General features: G+C 39.0%; 3 protein-coding genes across 3 annotated transcripts; 1 reads left to right on the top strand and 2 right to left on the bottom strand.

Annotated features, from left to right (window-relative positions):
* Nucleotides 1-165: 165 nt before the first annotated feature.
* LOC135650151 (uncharacterized) lies at nt 166-999 on the bottom strand. Its single transcript, XM_065169330.1, has one exon. It carries the CDS (start codon nt 905-907, stop codon nt 269-271), a length of 639 nt encoding a protein of 212 aa, XP_065025402.1. The 5' UTR covers nt 908-999; the 3' UTR covers nt 166-268.
* A 1,983-nt stretch (nt 1,000-2,982) lies between these two features.
* Nucleotides 2,983-9,487, bottom strand: LOC135650150 (phospho-N-acetylmuramoyl-pentapeptide-transferase homolog). The gene is made up of 8 exons (XM_065169329.1): nt 9,136-9,487; nt 8,958-9,035; nt 8,636-8,859; nt 6,807-7,257; nt 6,612-6,676; nt 5,503-5,696; nt 4,178-4,386; nt 2,983-3,457 (listed from the first exon to the last, which is right to left on the bottom strand). The coding sequence occupies exons 1-8, from the start codon at nt 9,247-9,249 to the stop codon at nt 3,275-3,277; spliced, it is 1,518 nt and encodes a 505-aa protein (XP_065025401.1). The 5' UTR covers nt 9,250-9,487; the 3' UTR covers nt 2,983-3,274.
* Nucleotides 9,488-15,091: 5,604 nt separating this feature from the next.
* Nucleotides 15,092-18,989, top strand: LOC103997100 (potassium channel KAT3-like). The gene is made up of 11 exons (XM_065167067.1): nt 15,092-15,259; nt 15,363-15,578; nt 15,714-15,869; nt 15,946-16,003; nt 16,086-16,403; nt 16,842-17,081; nt 17,171-17,269; nt 17,377-17,409; nt 17,493-17,678; nt 17,781-18,525; nt 18,749-18,989. Exons 1-11 carry the CDS (start codon nt 15,093-15,095, stop codon nt 18,859-18,861), a joined length of 2,331 nt encoding a protein of 776 aa, XP_065023139.1. The 5' UTR covers nt 15,092; the 3' UTR covers nt 18,862-18,989.
* The last annotated feature ends 1,309 nt before the right edge of the window (nt 18,990-20,298 follow it).

Here is a 20,298-nt window from a genome sequence, read left to right as displayed (position 1 = left end):
ATTTTTATTCACAACATTTCCCTAAGCTATCGAGAATAATCTCCTGACCGTTCGATGCGAGTGAATGGTTCAGATTTTTGCTAGCGATTAAAAGTCCATCGTTTTGTCGAAAATGATCTCCTAACCGTCCGATGCGATTAAATAGTTGCATTGTTACACCAAAACGACCGCAAAATAGGAGACGACCCCTTCTGATTTATTTGCTACTCTGCCGTAATGTAAGACATATACATATGGTTTTACATGTACGTAAGAGTCTAACTAGTCTTTACTCCCACAGGGAAGTGTACTGCTCGCTGTAGTACGAGGTCGAGTGACATCTTGCTTCGCCATGACCCACCACCCCGACCTGGTCGCTGATGCACTCGTCGGCATACCAATCGACCAGGTCACTGCATGGAGATCCCACGCCCGCCGCCTCCATCTCCACCCAGCCAAAGGGGTCCTCGACGAGGTACGTCGACGACGTCGAGCAGCCATGGCTGTCAGGACCTGATAGAATGTCGTCCAGTCTGCAGTCCTCGCAGTCCTCGTGGTGGTGACCCGACTCCAGCATCGTATCGCCATTGCTGCAACCCGCTACCGAACCGCCGGCGGCGGCGGCGGCAGCGGAGATCTCGTCTTCGAGAGACCGGATCACCGGCCCGAGCCTGTCGTCGTCGGCCTCTTCCCCGTGTTTGTCGTCCAACAGCTCCATCTGAAGGGCGCCATCGATCTCCGTCAGCACGTCCAACGTTGCATCGTCGAGGGCCGCCTCCCACGGCTCTCTATCACCGGCTGCTTCCATATGAGCACAGAAGGATGAGAAAGGAGATGAGGCGCGCCTGCTGGTGATGACATGACAAGGCTCCATTAGGTTATATAATGCTTGTAGTGGAAGCGTCATGGATAACTTCGCCAGTGGCATGCCTAAAGTGATGACCACCTAACTCGCTCGCTACCCCTCCCTCTCTCTCTCTCTCTCTCTCTCTCCCATGCGGAGAGATGGATGGAGAGCCTGACTCACCAATCCAACCGGCCTTTCCAGCTAAGCTAAAGCATAGGTGGGTTTCGGAGCACATGAAACATGAGTAGCAGGCATCATGAGGCACAGACATAAACGAGTACGTGGGGCTCAGCGAATGAATAGATAAGAAAGAGGATGCAGCGCTCTTCTTCAGAACAGTCAATGATTCGAAAGAAATCATATAAGAAAAGGGGCAAAGTGTTTTCAAGAGAATATGGATAAGATTGTTGAGTTGCTGCATGGAAAAAATATGGCAGTCATTTTATCTTGAGTTGTGACTGCACCCAACATAACAACAGCACATGAAGATGCTGGGAGGGTGGGGGGAGTTGAGGACATGTTCCAATGTCCTACGCAGCTCTGAGAGATGAGACATGAACCCACCACCATCCAATTGACAGCCGCCCATTTGGAAGTCTCCGTCACATGCGGCTCGCTCGTCTACTGTCATACTTGCGTCGTCAAGTGACTGCTCTCATCTCGGTGATGAAACAGTATGAGTTGAAAACCCTGCATGAAAGAAGCTTCAACACATTTAGCATGATAGTTAGCCCGATGTGATGTGGATGCAATTATGATCAGAATCATGGCATACAATATAATTAGGAGCAATCATAGCTGCAGATCTCGAAAGAAAACTTCCATTCAACACCGATTTAAAAACACATTGAGCATTAGAAAGGATGTAAAAAATAAAGACATCATGTCCTTTTCCTGACTGCAAAAAGTATTACTTGGAACACAAAAAAACAACAACAAATTTAGCAGTACTGTGGTAGTGGTTGGTTCCTTTGATAGCTTTTCATCCTATTAGATAGGAAGGCATATTATAGTAAGAAGAATTTCCTCAAAGAACAGTTGATCCTTGCTGTGTGATGAAGTAAATTATAGGTCCAAATGAGTGGTAGATGCGGTTACAGTAGTGGTTGGTGGGAGAGAATCCAACAGCTTAATCTAAGCGTTGTATCAGAACACCAAAGGAAGAAATTGAATTTGACAGTCAAATTTTAATTTGAGATGGGATAACAGGTTGTAACAAGGGATTGAAACAACTGATATGGTTCCTGGAGATTACATAAGCTTTCTCACCGGATTAAGCGTCGCGTCAAATCTTCTACCCTTTGCTTTTTCCTCTTTTATTAAACTCGTCGTCTTGTTTTTTTTTCTTTTTTTCTTTCTTTTTCATGAGATTATCTCTGACCATGTTCTTAAAAATAAGCATTTTTCTTTGTAACAACAGTTTCCTGTGACTCGAATTGATGTTGCACGTTTTGGTGCATGCTGAAGGGACTGTCCTTGCAAAACTCAAGAGTGGAAGAAGAATCAATCCTGTTTTTAAAGGTCAAAAAATAAAAAGGGGTCATGAAACAATTAACAGACATGAGCAGCGCGGGCCGACAACCATATATGACGGCCAGTTAACGACGACCAGCCGACAACGATGCGGAGTCGGCATCTTGGTCTGGAAGAATGCTATACCCCTTACCTGTTGTTTATGTTGTTTGGTAAAACACGCATCGCACTGCTACGAACGTGTCTGGATGCTGTCCCCACCGTAGATGCGCAGTTATCTGGCGAGTCTAAAATGTCAAAAGAGGCAAGTAAAGACAATACCACTTTGGACGCGGTCACATCAAGGATGCTGATTCTTCCAAATCCTGAATCAACAGGCACAATAGTCGAGAAAAAATACGAAACTATTTGATTCAACGAATGGAGGAAAGGCAGCATAGCTTGGTGTTCGAAGGCCAGCTCAACTTTTGGGATGTGGTGAGCCCGCCAATGTTCAGCACACAGTTTCTGGGCAGCCCTGCTCTTGGTTTTCAGCATAACCAGCCAACGGCGACCGGATGAAGATGGTTTCTGCCTGACATTACCTGGAAGAGGAACATTTCCAATCGTTGTGTTAGAGGTAAGTATTCACTCAAAGCTCACCACAATGTATCATCTTTACATCCACCAAGGATCAAAATGGATGACCTTTTGAAAAAGAAAATGTTTTAGCCAACTACTAGGCGAAATTATGTCATCCAATTATTTACAGGAGACAGAACCTCTGTGAATCTGCTTTTATCTCTTATCTACATCTTGGCTACAAACTTATCTCTCCTCACTGCTCATTTTGAAATGGCCAGACAGGATTTGCTACAAAACTTGTCTAGTATAAAGGTCATCTTGGACCACATAGCTTACCATGAATTAGCTCTGAGCCAAAACAATTACAGATGACGAGATAACAGTGGTCATACGTGAAGAAAAATTTGCACTTCAAGCTGAAAATAATCCAACATATCCAGCAAAAATTGCCAAGATGAATGATAACACATATGCACCGGCAACAATTATTGGTTCTGTAATTCCACACAATTCAAAGTGATGGTGGATAGGTGCCATCAGAAAGATGCGCCTTCTAGTCCCATACAAGACTTCTGTGGCCTTCTTGAAGAGAACCTGCAGAAAATAACATGCTTAGAATGATGCAATAATTTAGAAACAGGCATGGGATGACAACAATGCTTTCCATCACTCTCAGAATGAAGGTATGTCCCCCGAGTGCAAGAAAGATACAGCATTGAATGCATTTGCACAGGTTAAATGTCTACCACCCGATATTTCCCAAGGAGAACTATCTTAACTGAGTTTGTTTATCATATGAAATTGTCATGATCTGACTGGCGAGGATCAGTTTATTTTTCTCATTGTAACAGGTTAATGTATTCAAGCTAAACATAGTTATTTCACTTGTGCTAGAAGAGAATTATAATGATGGCCCAAAATTAATATAGGCCTAAGTGATCTATTAAATTAGTATAGGCCTGAACAACATGGTCCAAAATGTTTAAATTGGCAGTAGTATACCTACCTAGCATCATAAAGTAGCTCAAACCTTATCCCACTTGTAGTGTGTGACAAAACTTGTACTAGGAGAACAATGATATTTCATGAAGACATTAACACAATCTCCTCAAAACAGATAAAAGTGTTACATCCTTCTGTAAATAAGTAGATGAATCAACGTTTAATGACAAACAGCACTAACAGGAAAAGATGTGGAAAACATCAATGGGAGACAGCCATATAATAAAATCACAGGGCCATCGTATTCCATAACTATGCTAATATTGAGAGTTGATAATGCATCAGATAAAGGACAAGCTTAAATCAGCATACCTGCACTATGACTGATAGAACTTCCACCAAAAAGGTACCAGAAGCTATGAATAATGGAAAGAACATTCCTGACAAAGCAGCCATTGCAGCTAATGCACCGCCCAGTGCCAAAGATCCAGTGTCTCCCATAAAAACGGAAGCCTTGTATCTGTTATGAAATAGAAATCCTACACAGGCTCCAGCCATTGAAGATCCAAAAACTGCAAGATCTGTTGGGTGATGAAACAGTAAAAATATTGTTAGCTTTTTGGAACCTAATAAGAAGATAGTTATGTTGAATTTAAATCCTCTAATCACAGTCCAAACATGTTTTCACAAGTTGGCCAAATTGGCCCACTGGCTCAAAAACCCAAAAACAATGGATCTTTAAATACTTAGCTCAACTTGCTAAACCCACAATATTAGTAGTAGTAAGCCCATCAAACTTTATCAATGTAACTGACCTCCCTTTTCTATTTTCGGACTAACTGAGAAATCATACTCACAAGTCACAAGCTTGACGTCTTCATCAGGACCCAATAACAAACACATCCCTCACGTGCCATGTGAGGCTCATTATCCAGTGGTGGTTATTTCATCATTTCTATAGATGGCTCTTTCTTTCTTTGAGTCACTTACCATACACGCATACTACTAGGTCCTATTAGGTGCAGTCTAATATCAATTGTCATTGTCACAACCCAATCCGAAAAACCAAACCCACCAGTAAAAATATGATTATAGTGGGTCATCAAGCATGTGGCTAAACATATGTTGCAGGTATATAAGCCCATCAAGCCTTATAGACCAACATAGCCCACTTTCCGCTTTTGATATGGAGTTACCACATGTCTATTTGTTGAAGAAATCAACAGTCATAGACATGAGAGCCAAATTGAATGTTAAATCAGCAGCTATGGTCTCATTTACGTGTAATGCTCTGTGGGCATATCTTTTTTAAGCGTTAATGTACAATAAAATGCAAGGTGCATTTATCAAAGAAAAAAAACAAGACACTAGAGCACATATAAAGCAAACTTTTCTCCCAAAAGTCTCCCTATCAGCACTAACACTAGAAGTCTTAATTGCAAGTCAAACAAAAACTTCTCCTTGAGCTATAATTTATAGCAAGTGGGATTGATCAAGAGAACGAGCATGCACAACAATGACCATAAATTTGCATTGAAGAATATTGCATGCACCTGAACAAAGTATATAGACAAAAATTTTGTATAAAATAGTTAGTACAGAATAGTATTACATTTGTTCACGAAAAGTGAAATATGGAAACTTCGGATAAGTGCCACAAACATCTTTGACATTAAATTGCCAGTTATCATACTTACCAGGACATATTGCAAGGACAGCTACAGACATCCCTATAAAGGCCAATGCAGCGCACCCGCCAGCCAAGCCATCGAGTCCATCAGTCAAGTTAACACCATTGGTCATTGAGGCAAAACAGAATACCGTCAATACTGGATAGAACTTCCCCAGATACATTATTCCCATTGGAGGAGGAAGAGGAACCAAAAATTTCCTTCAATCAAACATCAGGAAAGTAAAAAAAGAATCAGGATATACACTATATCTGACATAACAGGATGTGGTATTCATCATCACAAGGTTCGGGGAGAAAAGAACAAAAGAAGGATGTGTGAGGAATAAAGATATAGCAAAGGAAACAACCTTAGCTTCCTGCAAAAGTATCACTAGTGTCCATTTTGAAAGCAATCAAAATCCAATATCCATGCTATATGAGAAGCAAATAAGCACAGTGCAGCACAGAAGTTGTATCATGTTTGTTTGGAAAGAATTAGTTGCTTCAGAAGAAGAATATATTAAATCTTATTCAATTGGTGGATGATATCTTAAACCACAACTCATAGACTTCACAACAGAACTCCTACCTTACAGAAGGGATATGATCTAAATTTTCTCTCGATGATGGAGTATAAATGAAAGCATGATGCTTGCTAAAAGAACCAGAAAATATGTAGATTATTATCATTTAGTATTCTCATATACAAGTTATTGTCTTCTTAAGTTACCCTCAATACCATCTCAAATGGTCAAACCATACAACAAATCAGTAACACATCTGTATGTAAACCAAATCATTCTCCATCCACATCCATCAATATCAAAGTTTAAAGGAAGAATTAATAACATTGACAAGGAAACACAGATCTAAACAGGTGGGGTAGTGGATCGATGGAATATCATGCTATGACTAATTGTGCCAGTTGATTGGTTGAATTGGCCATATTTATTACAGTTATCTATGATAATTTTTGGGGCATAACTGGACTAATTATAATCCCAGTTCTAATAATTGTATTAAATGCGAAAAGACTTTATACAGTATAAGCAATAAGAGTAACAAAAAGGGAAGTAATCAGATCATTGTTCACCACCCAAACATGATGATCTTGCTGGTTACAAGAAACTATACATGTTGTATGATGTTGATATATGTGCCGAGTCCAACCAAAAGGAAAACCATGTTGCAGCAATTACCTGTCAACAGCCCCAACAAACATAATCAGATAAAAGCATCTGGGAACTGACATCATTTGTACACTATATATGATGCGTGTGATTTCTTTTAAAGCAAAAGTCATACGAATATAGAGATGGAGAATTGTACCTGCAAACCTAATTTTGCCCAGCCTGGCAAGCCATAATTATGACTCTTAATACAACTTAGAAGATCATCAAGCAATCCAATTGCTGCAAATGCAATAGTGGCGACTGCTGCTCCAGAAACAGCAGTAGACCTTTCACCAGCTTTGATACTAGCAACAATGATACCGATAGGTACGAAAAATAACCCACCCATTGTTGGGGTTCCCCTTTTAGACGTATGAGAAGCTGGCCCTTCCTTCCTAAGGACCTGATGAATCCTCATGCTATCAACGATAGGGACAAAAATAAATCCAGCAAATGCTGACAAAGCTGCTGATAGTGTGAAAGGGTATGTTAAGAAAAATGGCTCCAAGGGCATCCTCACAATCCGCCATGAACACCAATCAAAGAATAAAAGGAACACAAGCAGGAAGGCTACCAAACTCATGCTGATTAAAATTCCCTTTTGTGTTCTGACAATGGAAACATCAACAAAACCAAAGTCAGCAATCGAGGAAAAGAGTTCTGTGGATGCCTATTCAGAATAAACAATTACTTTGATGCATTGGAAAAGATTTTTCTCGATAAAAGCATAGGAAATATTATGCAAATATCTACATAAGTGTAAAGAATTTCATGTTGCCAAAGATAAACAAAAATATGGTGCTCATAAATGTTTTGTTTTGTTGTTTTTATTTTGGACATTGTTTATGTCAAAAGTGTATGCAACTACTTACAATCCGTCATCTAACTTTTAGATGTTCAGTTGTATCTTAAATTGTTAGCTATCATCAAATACTATTTGTTACGTCATGATGTGTGATTTCTTACTATGTAGGTCTTTTACATCACACAGCGTCTTAATGTATATTTACATTATATCAATTTAATTTTCCTGTCAATTCTATTGAATCTTTTCAATTTTAATCATATGCCTATGCGCTAACTTTAGTGTATAAATGATGCAACCGTGCCCGACCTCACTGACAACCCCAACCAAAAAGAAACAAAAAACATGTTAGCTCCACTACTGCAAATCACTATATGTTCAGTTGGTTTGCAAGTAGAAAGTTGCTCACTTGAAATGCATATTTTAGGACAAAAGATGTGACACAAGAAATCATAAATGTATACTTTCTAGTATTTGCACCAATATAGTAGATGAAGATCATCAAGACACCTGGAGGTGAGAACCAAGAATGAGTACCAGGAAGAACATCCTTATAAGTGCATAAATAGTAAAATGCATAAAAGTTTATAAATTTTGCCATTTTCAGAGAAAAAATATAAAGGAAAAGGTGCACAAGAAATTACAAAATTTTCATTTCTAGAAAAGGATCGTTAGAGGAAATCAACAAAAGCATGCACAAATGTAATGTACAAAGTAGTCAATGAGAAGACATCCTAGTGATAAAGGCACAACATGCAGAGTAAAAAAGTCATAAGTTCTATAATAAATGTCACGTACGCATGTAATGTAATATTTGAATGGAACGAGTAGTTTTCTTTAGAAACCAAAAATGTGCACAAAACATTGCAAGTATTGTACTTATCATATATACTAAAGATGGCAATGCGACTCATGCTCATGATACAGCCAAATATGGTCGGGTAACAAGTCAGGTGAAGTGAGGCACACCGAGTAGTTTGCTAAAAATAACTTGATGCCGAGTCTAAATGTCAAATAAAAGTAGTGAAAATAAATTGCATGCTACAAGATGTTATGATCTATAAAACAGATAATGCCTGTTATGGCAAATGTATCTCCTACCAATCCATTTGCCAACCAATAAAAACTTCAGAAGATTACTTCAAGAATTCATTCCAGAGCTCTTAATCAGAAACACGCACCTTTTCTTCCTCCGCCCTCGAAGGGTTGCAAAACGGTGGGCGGCCACAGTTATAGAAGAATCGGGAGTTTCAAAACGTTCCTTGTTCGATCTCAATTCGACATCAGCAGTAGGATGAATAATAAGGTCTGCGTCGCTGTCTTCGTCCTCGCTTGAAGCTAGATACGACGAATTCCCCCCCGAAACCCCGTTGCTGTCTTCCATAAGCGAGGGAAGGCCCGAATCCTGAAACGCAAATCAAGCATGGAAATAAGATTGGCCTTCGATTCAGGACGAAATAGAACCCTAAATTACCAATAAACGGAAGAAGAAATAGGAAAAACCTCATCAAAAGAGAAAGCAAACGGAACGAATGACCGTCGTAGCCTGCACCTGTGCCCATCGAATCTGAATCCACGTCGCTGCACGAGAGAAAAAGCGGAAAATCGAATTCAGGAAGATTCAAACGAATCAATAGCTAAAAGCAATCAGAGACGAAATAGGCGAGCGAGGAATACTAACAGGAAAGATGGATGGGAAGCTGGCAGAAGAAATCCGCACTCTCGTCGACGCGGGCGAAGCGGAGATGCTTAGGGTTTGATGAAACCCGAGGAGGACGAGACGGGTAGAGCACATGAGGAGGATGGCACCGATGAATCGATCGGAACGGAACAATGGAGTCGAAAGGGGGCGGAGAAACAAATGACGTCGGGGTATTTATAGGCCAAAATAAAGTCCTCCGCATTTGCACCCTTCCGCAGCATCGAAAACGCAAAGCCGGAGCGAACAGCGACCTTCTTCTGTTGGCGACAAAGAGAGATAAAAGTGACGCATCATCGAATGGACTGCGGCCCGCGGTTGATTTGATGTGTTTGGAATCGCTCGTCCGGTAATAACGTGAAATCCACGGGTCTCGCTTTCCTTCGCTGCGTGATCTGCGTTAAAGATCTGCAGCGATCAGGATTTTTTTTCTCGTGCTATCATCCGTCTGAATCAGATTTTCTATGGCCGTGCGGGTTTAGGGATTCGTTAGATCAATTTAGCATTCTGATTCTTAGGTATAAATTTTTTATATTAATTTTTTATAATTATAAAATTAAAATATCTATATCAAAATATAAATAAAAATAATAATTTAAATATTTTAATTGATGATGATGAATAACATTTGTGACGATGGACGATGGATGTGAGGATAAGAAGAGCGATGACAAAATATGTGGGTATCGTTGGGGGACGATATTTGTAATTTTAATATTTTATCATCATGTCAATTGATGATGACAAATGATGTATATATCACTAAAGTTATTCTTATCTATCTGGTCTACATTAGAATTAGATAACAAGAATAAATACTGAGTAATTCTTATCTCTCTCGTCTCTTCTCATTAACAATAATCACTCATGAGTCTCAATGATATCATCGTCCATCACTATAAAGAATAAAATTTATTTATTTATTTTTTAATATATTTTTATCGATAAAATCAATAATATTATGATAAATGAGTCTAGAGTTTCAGTTTAATAACTATAGTAATTTTAATATAAAAATTTAAAATATAAAACACAGAGATAGAAGATCTAACTAATATGAAATTAGCTGGGAATTTTGGCGATACAAGAAGGAAGAGAGATGATGATGGATTTTTTAGTGTCTGGCCACTGTGGCCTCGTGCTTGACTGTGTCACGTCTATGATCCATGACATTTGGATGATATACTTGGATAGAATTAATTCTGAAACATAAATTACGAGAATATTATGTGACTGTGGGGAGTGACAAAGATTGCCTGGCAATGCCACCAGCGAAAAGGAAGTCAGACTGATCGAATCAGCCGAGTGGAGTTTCTTGGCTGATGTGTCCGGTCAAAGACGGATGGGAAACCAACACACGTGGACCCCAATCGTCCCCGGTTCCCGCAAACTTTTAGTGGGTGATTCGGTCCGGCCGAGCAGAAGTGTCCGTTTTCAAGGAACTTTTGGGCCTCAGATGGATCCTACAAGTGGGCCCATTATGCGAAGCCCGCCGCAACCCTCAAGCTAGCAATGCTCTTTCTCCATCGGTAGCTTTTGTTTCACTTTTAAACCCTTTTAGCAAAAAAACTAATATATTGACACTGTTAAATCACTTACTCGATGAATAACTGTTCCGTACTTCTATTAAATTGTGTTTTTGGAGACAAATGGATAAGAGCAAAAACATGGAGGAGGAAGTAGATTGAGCCCACTCAAATTCCCAGCAAGTGCGTGCTTCAACGATGAAACATAATTTAGCTCAAGCTTGTTCGAGCTGGTGATGAGCAACCCAAAAAACCAAGCGCTTCAAAAAAAAGAACGTGATTGCTATATTTGACCAACAAAAACAAGATTAAGTGATTCAGAGAACATGATCTGCTCACACCGTCCACAAAAGAGAAGAGGGGCAGGACTTGACTTAGGAAGTTGACTTAGGAAGAACAGTCCCATTGTGCATAGTCGAAACAGAGTTGGGAATGCGCTTCAATTATTGCACGAACTAAACAAAATAAAGTTTCTAATGGAAGGTGAGTGAGTGAGGCACCTGTCAAACTTAATGGCGACATTTTGTAGGGCTCCATGGACCACATGATAACTTGGGTCAACTCCTCCCCTTTACTTCCAAAATCACTCAAAAAGCGGAAAGATTAGATGCATCCTGTCATCTAGTTGAAGTCTTCTTCCCATAGTCAACAAAAAGAACCCAACTTCTCAGCGTTTGGATGGTCAAAAACCTGACTCCTCTCATGTCCCTTCTTGAGAACTCCTTTCTTGCGCTGTACCTGCTCTTTCCACTGCCCGATTCTTAAACAAGTGGAAGAGCCAGAGCTGCTGGCATTGGCCCATGACAGAGAGAAGGCGACACAGATTTGGCATCGCACTGTATCGCAAGTCACTCACATTTGGCTCTCCGGTATCCACCATGGCTGGCTTCACTCCATAATGCACCGTATAAGACTCGTTGCACAACTTGACAAGCACTGTGTTGGTGCTCCACTATGGCTTGGCCCAAGCACCAGTTACCATATCCAAATCACAGAACAACGATGGGGGTAAGACTCCGCACAAAACAGAACCGGGTGCGGCTCACCGACTCGATCCGTCTAAACGAACCGGTGAAGCTCGTTTCTCGGTCCCGCTGTGGGTGGGGAAACCTTGAAATCTCGGCCCCACCGATACGGAGTCCAAGCTGGTGAGACGATCTTATCAGCTGACGCAACGAGACAAGAATGCCATGACGGAGCACATGTGCCATGTGGCCGACGCAGTGACATGGATGTTGTAGTCTTCTGCCATGGAGGTAAAACATTATATTAATCACAAATGCATAAGAAAATGGAGGAATAGAATAAATAGAGATGACACAAGACCATCCAATTAGAACTCATCTGCGAAGCTTCATGGTCGAGCTCCATTGTAGAAGGCCTGCGGAGACATCCATGGAGTCGTCCAATCAACAGCACTTCTAATTTTCATAAAGGAAGGAATCTATCTGTTCGTAGTATATATTAATATCTGGGCACAGGAGAAAATGGCTCGAAGTGATATATGACTATCCTTGAAAATTTTCACGGGTGATGTGGTTTCCGACCACATAAAATAATGGCTTTTGTCCCTCTCGTAAACTTGACAGGTCACTGTGGGATGCTGGGTGGGAGCCGGCATTACCTCACATGTGGTGGGCTCCGCAAGCCTGATCTGTGAAAGAACGCATAGGAAGAGAAAGCCCTTTGCACGCTTAGCCTTTTCTGATTGCTCTAGTGGTGAAGTGTCCAGTAGCTATCTGATGGTGAATGGTTGTCGCTGGGACACACCTGCCATGCATCTTGCTTGAGATACTTTGTAAGAGAATCAAGAATATCTGTATATACAAAAGTGTCAGCATAAAATTTATAATTTTTACAAGTGTCGAATTTGAGATATCAATCTATAAGGTGAACTATATCTTTCTCTTCTCTTCTTATCTTTTCATATAATCACCTAGATCGATGAATTAAGGAGATTGAGAGAAAAACTTTAATCTCAGATACGTCATATTTAGTCCATAAATATCCTGTCTATTTATAAGCAAGAGCAGAGGGTTATGATAGGTTATTAGGAAAGCTTCTCCCATAAATATTATCTCCAAAAAATCCTATTTTAACATAACTTTTTTTTTATTAATCAATAATAATAATCAAAATTCAATTATATCTATAATATATCATACCTAATTAAATAGGACCACATAATAACAAAAGATTAAAACTTGAGAGATACCAAACTCAAGATCAATAGTGACGCCCTCCTGTCAAAGAAAGAAGTGTGTCGATTAGTTCCTTAGAACTATATCATAATTGTGGTGTTAGTAGCATATGACTAAACAAAATCATGGTTAACCATCTCAGCATCTTGCAACTGAAACATGAAGCTTCCTGACGTACAAAAGCAATGCATGATAACGATGAACGAGACTCTTAGGTCAACGTAATCATGAAATATGTAAGAATCTGTACACATGATAAAGTTGTATCTCCAATAATTTTCGAAGAGGAAAACCACAAGCATCAAGATGGCTCGGGTGGGGAAAGCCTTACTTGCTGGACCACCTTGATCGGAGTCTTGCCCTTCTTTTACTGTCAGATAGACAACAACTGAAATAATTGATGATGCTGCACTTCATCACGCAACTGCACAAAAACGTATGTCCGAGTAAAGACAGCAGAAATGAAAACGTGTTGTTCATGATCGATCAACAGTTCCACAGGATCTTGATAAAGTTGAAACTGAATGATGAGGAAGAGCATTAGACCAGTAAAGTAACTAAACCTTGCAGCGGTTGTGACTTGTAATCAAATTGCTTACCGCTTACCAAGATGTTCATCTCACACCATAATGACAGAGGACATAAAACAAAATGTTGAACAATAATATTCATTTTTGGAATAGATTATCCATCAACCAATGAACAATAACAAAAGAACCAATGGAGCAGTGGGCTAATCCTTAAGGCCGTAGCACCACCTTTCAATTATGTGGTCCGGTTCGCTTGGAGGGACCCTGAGATGGGACATGAGAGGACGTGAGCTAACCAAAGAATTGAAGAGATCCCAATTTATTGCCCAGAGCATCAAAAAAATAAGGGACTTACACTAACTAGTGATGGAGGTTACAGCTAAAAGGATCAACCAACCAGTGTGTGGATCAGGGATCCTGAGATATGGCATTTGAGATGTATCCTCTATGGTAGCTTCTTGGATTGTCCAATTAGGAGAGGAAGTAGGGAACATAAAACTGTTGACATGGTCCAGAGCTCCATAGTGCTGCATGTGTGCTTGACCTGTGCAGGAAAGAACTCAAACAGTGCATATGAATGCTGTCGTCCGTCTGCTTTTGCCGATAGACAGAACATCCTCAACAATAGACTGTGTGACTAGAATGGATGTCCCGTTCTTTACGCCTTAATCATCCAGTCATGGCACCCACCGCCAGTTTCGACACCCGAATCATTCGACATCATCCACACATTCATCATGAACAGATACATCTACCCGAAGACTGGATCACATGGTATTCATTGAGCAAAAATTCATCCGATGGGGTCGGGATTGAAGTTATGTGATAACCGGTTGCTGGCATATTACATTGGTTTCCTTTGAGTTGCTACATAAGCTGACTTCATCTTCAAAATGCTGAATCAATGAGTTGCTACCTTGCATGGGATCACAAGTATGGATAGTGATCCATGGCCAATGCTAGAAAACAATAAAACTTGGCTAGGTTCAGTCTCTTCATCCTTCTGATTGCCATCAGAATGCAACACCATAATGCCAAGAAGAATGACATGGTTCTTGGGGAAAAGTACACCAAGAAGAGAGAATATAGTCTTCCTGGTCAGAACCTTGTTTTGGTTATAACCATCCATCAGGATCAGATGAATAGCTCTACAGAATTTCTTGGCCACAACACATTGACTAGACATGCATAATCTGAAACAGTTGTACCACAGACATGATTAAGGAACCATAAAATGGTGATCACATTGTTAACGGAAGGTTTAAAAAGTGGAGTTATATTCCATAGTTGACACCACAGTGCCTCTATATGGTTCAGACAAACACTATCCAGAGACTTTGAAGAATTCCATATAACAGACATGTAACTGAAGCCACCACACCACATACTTTGTAAGCTTCCCATAAGCCTCCACCCATTGTTTCCAGAAAATCAATGTCCTGACTTTGTCGATTCATCATGCAATCGTTTCTCTTTCCCCTAATGATTAGATCCAGGTAAACTCCTTTCTTATGCCCTTTTGCCATTTTCCTCATTTAACCCCTTGCCTTGCAGTTATCAATCAGCCCATTTAATCAAGGACATCGGATAGACAGCAACATTCACTACCTTGTATATATAAGACCACTCCCAAGTCCCAACCACTGAACATCAAACAACAAACGCATCACACTGCAACCATAATGTTCTCTTGCACGAACTACTTCCAGCACTTCTGCAGCAATGGCTTCCAATTGGAAAGCAAAGGATACAGTTTACATGATGACCTTTTGCCATCACTTGGAGCAACCATAAACCATAGAATCAAGCTCAGGAAGCACATTGTTTCGCCATATGATCCTCATTACAGGTATACTAAGTTACTAACCCATCAGTCTCATTATTTTCTCACATTTTCATTTTTCAACAATCAAGCAGTTTATTTCTTCTCTCTTTTCACTATTTCTTCTTAGGCTATGGGAGATGTTTCTGATGGTTCTGGTTCTCTACTCAGCTTGGATCTGCCCATTTGAGTTTGCATTCCTACATTACTTGCCAAGCACAATGTTTCTTGTGGATAACATAGTCAATAGCTTCTTTGCAATTGACATTGCACTCACCTTCTTTGTTGCTTTCGTCGACCCTAAATCCTATCTCCTTGTTGACGAACCAAAGAGAATAGCAGTCAGGTTAGCATTTGAACTATAATTTGTCTCCTATTTCTTCAAAAGTACTCATAAATATTTCATTATTTTGTCTAATTTCTACATAAGCCTTATAATGCTAAAGATGCTGTTTGAGCTTCATACAGTCTAACTTAACAGGTACCTATCCACATGGTTCATTTTTGATGCATGTTCAACATTTCCGTTCCAAACAATCAGCTTCTTCTTCAACAGACATGGTAATAGCCTTGGCTTCAAACTTCTAAGTATGCTCAGACTATGGCGTTTGCATCGTGTCGGTTCCTTGTTTGCTAGGTCTGTATCTTCTCCATATTGTAGTATATCTATCACCGATAAAAGAATGGAAATGACTTAGTTTTTCTTTCATCAGACTTGAGAAGGATATTCGGTTCAATTATTTCTGGACACGGTGTGCAAAGCTTTTCTCTGTAAGCTTCCAGCATATATTCACTTTATCTTGTCTCAAACAGCTGCACAAGTTCTTAGTACAATAACTTTTTTGTACTACAGGTAACTCTATTCGCAGTTCACTTTTCTGGATGCTTTTACTATATGATTGCCGATCGATACCCTGACCCAAAAAGAACCTGGATAGGTGCAGTGATACCAAACTTCAGGGAAGATAATCTGTGGATCAGATATGTAACAGCAATATACTGGTCGATTACAACACTAACGACTACAGGTTATGGTGACTTGCATGCTGAAAACACAAGAGAGATGCTATTTGATATTTTCTACATGTTCTTCAATCTGGGTTTGACAGCTTACCTCATTGGAAACATGACGAACCTTGTTGTCCATGGGACCAGTCGCACAAAAACCTTTGTATGTCCTTTTCTCTCCGAGATCATAACAGCTCACTTGTTTTGCTATTCAGTAGTAGCCCCAAGACCTACTTATTAATTGGAATATGCAAATACAAATATATATTTTATACATCACGCATGCATCATGAATACTTGCAAGGTACCATTAGAATTCCATAGACCAAGAACATAAAACATGATGTCTGATTATCTAGTTGCCCAAGTCTTTCTGAGGGAACTAATCTTTGTTCACAGTTTCTGGCTTTTGCATTTTATCATAATAGAAAAAGGATTTCTGCTTGTTAAGTTTTATTTCATTAATAGGACAAAAATGCACGGTCATCTTGGCAAAGGGTTAAGAAAATTATTAAAACAATTTGAAGAACAATATGCCACAACTATTTTTAACAGAGGATTTGGATATCACATTCTCATAACTGTTCATTTTGAACTTTAGAGAGACACGTTTCAGGCTGCTTCCCAATTTGCATCAAGAAATAAGCTACCAAGACATGTAGAAGAACAAATGTTATCGCACATATGTTTAAAGTTCAAAACAGAGGAACTCAAACAGCAAGAGACTATTGAAGGTTTGCCAAAGGCTATTCGCTCGAGCATAGCTGAGTGTCTGTTCTATCCCATTGTTGAAAAAGTATACCTTTTTCAAGGGGCCTCCTTCAATCTCATTTTCCAGTTGGTGAGGCTTTTAATTCTAAGTGATCAATTTTAACCCTAGGCAGGTCAAAAATATGCATTGTGCTGATGAGATCATCGTTAAATTAATAGGTGACAGAAATGCAAGCTGACTATTTTCCACCAAAGGAAGACGTGATACTGCAGAATGAAGCTCTAACAGATCTATATATAATAGTATCAGGAGCAGTGGTTAGTACAACTGTCTCCATTGCACTGTATACTTCAGTCTGTCACATATTTGCTTGCAGGAATTCCCACAATTTACGACTATTTTTTTGGCTGACTTATTGTTGCAGGAGATGAGAGCATATGTGGATGGAGTGGAAAAAGTAAGACACATGGGAAGCATACCGATACCATCTAAGCATGTCAAATATTCATAATAAAAGGTTTGATCATTTACAATCTTCAGGTTCAAGGGAGGCTTATTGCAGGGGAAGTATTTGGGGAGATAGGAGTTCTATGTCATGTACCACAACCATTCACCATAAGAACCACTGAACTTGCACAAATCCTCAGGCTGCAAAGTGCTGTATTTTTCAACATTATTCGAGAAAGCAGACAGGAAGCAACTATTGTCATGAGAAATCTTTTCCAGGTAAATCCAATAATTGACCAACATTGCTTAACTAAATAAATAAAATATTTCTCTTTTGTGGTAGAAATAGGAGCTGATGTTACTCTACATTATATCTTACAGAAGTTAAGGCTACATGAAAAATTATACCCTGGGACACTGCAAAAGGATCCAGGAGTGCTAATGAAGGAATGGCTTGCCACAGGACCTCTGAACACAAATGGGGAGCATGCACAAGGTGGAGATGATTATCAAGTTTGGAAGCTACATACACTAGAACAGATGGATGAAGGAAACCTACTATACAAGGCAGAAAAGAATAAGGATATCAGCACATTTAATGAGCTTCCAATTGGTCACACCAATCCAAAAGAAAACTATGCAGATCAACAGAATGGGTTCCATAAGGCTGGATGGGAAGTACACAACGAAATCACCAGCATGTTCCTCGAACGAGATGCAAGTATAGGAAAAGTTGATAGTACCAGGTGGACCCAAAATGGTATGATTGAGAAATGTGAGAAAAAGGGTACATCTGAGGTTTTATCAAGTAATGGAAGTAAGAAGAAATTCACTGGAGTACATGAACAAGGATCTCTCAGAATGAAAGCATGTGATGGTGGAAACAACTTTAAGAACCATGGCAGCAGGGAAACGATATTCTGGTATGGTTATTCTAATATCAGCAATATGTTGATAACTTCTTGTTCAGAAAATGGCAGCCATGATTCTGAGAACAATATCATGAAACTAACTAGCAAAAGAGTGATCATTCACATGCATTCTCAAAAGCAAAATCCGGCTAGACAGATGATTTCCAAGATGATAAACTTACCTAGCACTATGGAGGAGCTCCTCAGGATTGGTGGTAAGTATTTCCTTTTTACCTAATTTAAAGAAGAGCAAAATAATAACAAAAATCTACAACTGCTAGGAGAAAGGGGCTAGTATTAGTTTCAATATTATGTTGATTCATTTTGATAAACAAAAATAAAATGGACAAGTTTCAGAAAGAAACCTAAATTGTGAGACAGAAACAATTCATGTGTCATATACTCCACTGTTGTAATCATGTCTTGCAAAAGTTGCAGGTGAAAAGTTTGTGGGACATCATCCTACAAAAGTAATCAACGAAGAGAATGCAGAAATTGATGACATTAGCATTATTCATGATGGGGACCATTTATATCTCCTAGAGGTTTAAGAGTAACAACAGGACTGTCAGAGAGGCTATGTCCTAACCAAGATTTGAAGGCCAACACATCATTCCCTCACATTTGAATGTGTAAATTTGAATGTTGATGATAAACACTAGATCATGCCAGTCTACAATGACATTTTCTTTATTCCAGTAACTAATTGGATGGCCAGTAATAGACTACATGAACTGTGCTTGGTTCTTGAACATGACCCCAGACCAAGAAAAATCATACCCAAAAAAAAAAAACAAAATTATCAAATTTAACAGTAATTCAAATAAGATAAGTTACTTTTGGTCACTTCTGAATAAAGGCAAAACTTTTTATCCAAATATTTAACATCAGAGACTGGCACAAAAATATTCTAAGTGAAGACTATGAAGAAAGTCAATTAACAATTTCACATCATAAAATAATTGGAGCTCATCTAGAATTACAAAGGAACATTAGGATGCCTTGATCGTTAAACTGACTAGAAAAGCAGATTGATTACACGAGTACTTTACTGTCAACAAATTAACCAACATACACATATTAAATGCAAACTTTTCATTCAGATATTATAATGTTGTTGAAACTGCTGCAAATAAAATGCTGGGTGATTCCTACCTATATCATCATTCATGCATATGACCACGCATGCATATGCTTGTATAAACATATAGCATTCATATGTAGCCAACAACATCTACAGAATGCACAGCAGATCTAATTACAAATAATTGTATTACAAACATTAATTGGAGTTGGTTTCTTGTTATTAAATAATTAAGTTGATCAAGAGATAACATTACACTTGAGAATGCGGGTGAAATGGTCATTAAAAAGCAGAAATATGTGCATGTAGTCACATACAATCATAGATCCATTATTATATTTATTAACAGATACACAGCAAATTCAAAGAGGACACAGTGACAGTCCACAATTACCCATTCTAAAGACAAAATTGGGTTCTGATATGATTTGATTAGGAGACATCCTTATATGTAATATACCAAATAGGCTAAGGCATAAATATGCTAATTAAAATTTTCAATAACAGAAGTTTAAGCTATTACACTATATATTAATTCCATATATTTAGCCTCTATATTCTGCAATAAATTTGTGTTGTAAGTCTTTATATTATTCAATATAGAAAAAAGAGTAACGGTTTTTGCTAATCTTAAATCGTTCCTTGAGATTTTTTTAAAATGAAATTAAGTTATAGCAAAGTACCCTAAGAAACAAGGATAATGATAGTATAGCCGTAGTAAAGCATAAATATCTTTCCAACTGAATGACTTTGTTAAGGATTAGACTTCCTTCCTGGTCATGGATTAGACTTTGTTAAGGATTAGACTTCATGGTCATGTTCCTCTTGACTTTGTCAAGCATTCTTCTATCTCAGTGACCTCCTTCCTGCACCATAGCTTGAATTGACTAGCGGTGCATGGAGC

Source organism: Musa acuminata, chromosome BXJ3-9 (assembly GCF_036884655.1).
Source record: "Musa acuminata AAA Group cultivar baxijiao chromosome BXJ3-9, Cavendish_Baxijiao_AAA, whole genome shotgun sequence".
In the NCBI taxonomy this organism is placed as follows: domain Eukaryota; kingdom Viridiplantae; phylum Streptophyta; class Magnoliopsida; order Zingiberales; family Musaceae; genus Musa; species Musa acuminata.
This window is presented reverse-complemented; position numbering and strand designations above follow the sequence as displayed.

Excerpts from the sequence above, each read along its gene's own strand:
- LOC103997100 (XM_065167067.1), top strand. The coding sequence starts at position 15,093 with ATGTTCTCTTGCACGAACTACTTCCAGCACTTCTGCAGCAATGGCTTC. Across the intron at positions 15,579-15,713 it reads CCAAAGAGAATAGCAGTCAG|GTACCTATCCACATGGTTCA; the intron begins GTTAGCATTTGA and ends CTAACTTAACAG. Across the intron at positions 18,526-18,748 it reads GGAGCTCCTCAGGATTGGTG|GTGAAAAGTTTGTGGGACAT; the intron begins GTAAGTATTTCC and ends CAAAAGTTGCAG.
- LOC135650151 (XM_065169330.1), bottom strand. The coding sequence starts at position 907 with ATGCCACTGGCGAAGTTATCCATGACGCTTCCACTACAAGCATTATAT.
- LOC135650150 (XM_065169329.1), bottom strand. The coding sequence starts at position 9,249 with ATGTGCTCTACCCGTCTCGTCCTCCTCGGGTTTCATCAAACCCTAAGC. Across the intron at positions 8,860-8,957 it reads TTGCTTTCTCTTTTGATGAG|GATTCGGGCCTTCCCTCGCT; the intron begins GTTTTTCCTATT and ends TTTGCGTTTCAG. Across the intron at positions 7,258-8,635 it reads CGAGGGCGGAGGAAGAAAAG|AACACAAAAGGGAATTTTAA; the intron begins GTGCGTGTTTCT and ends TTCCATTGTCAG.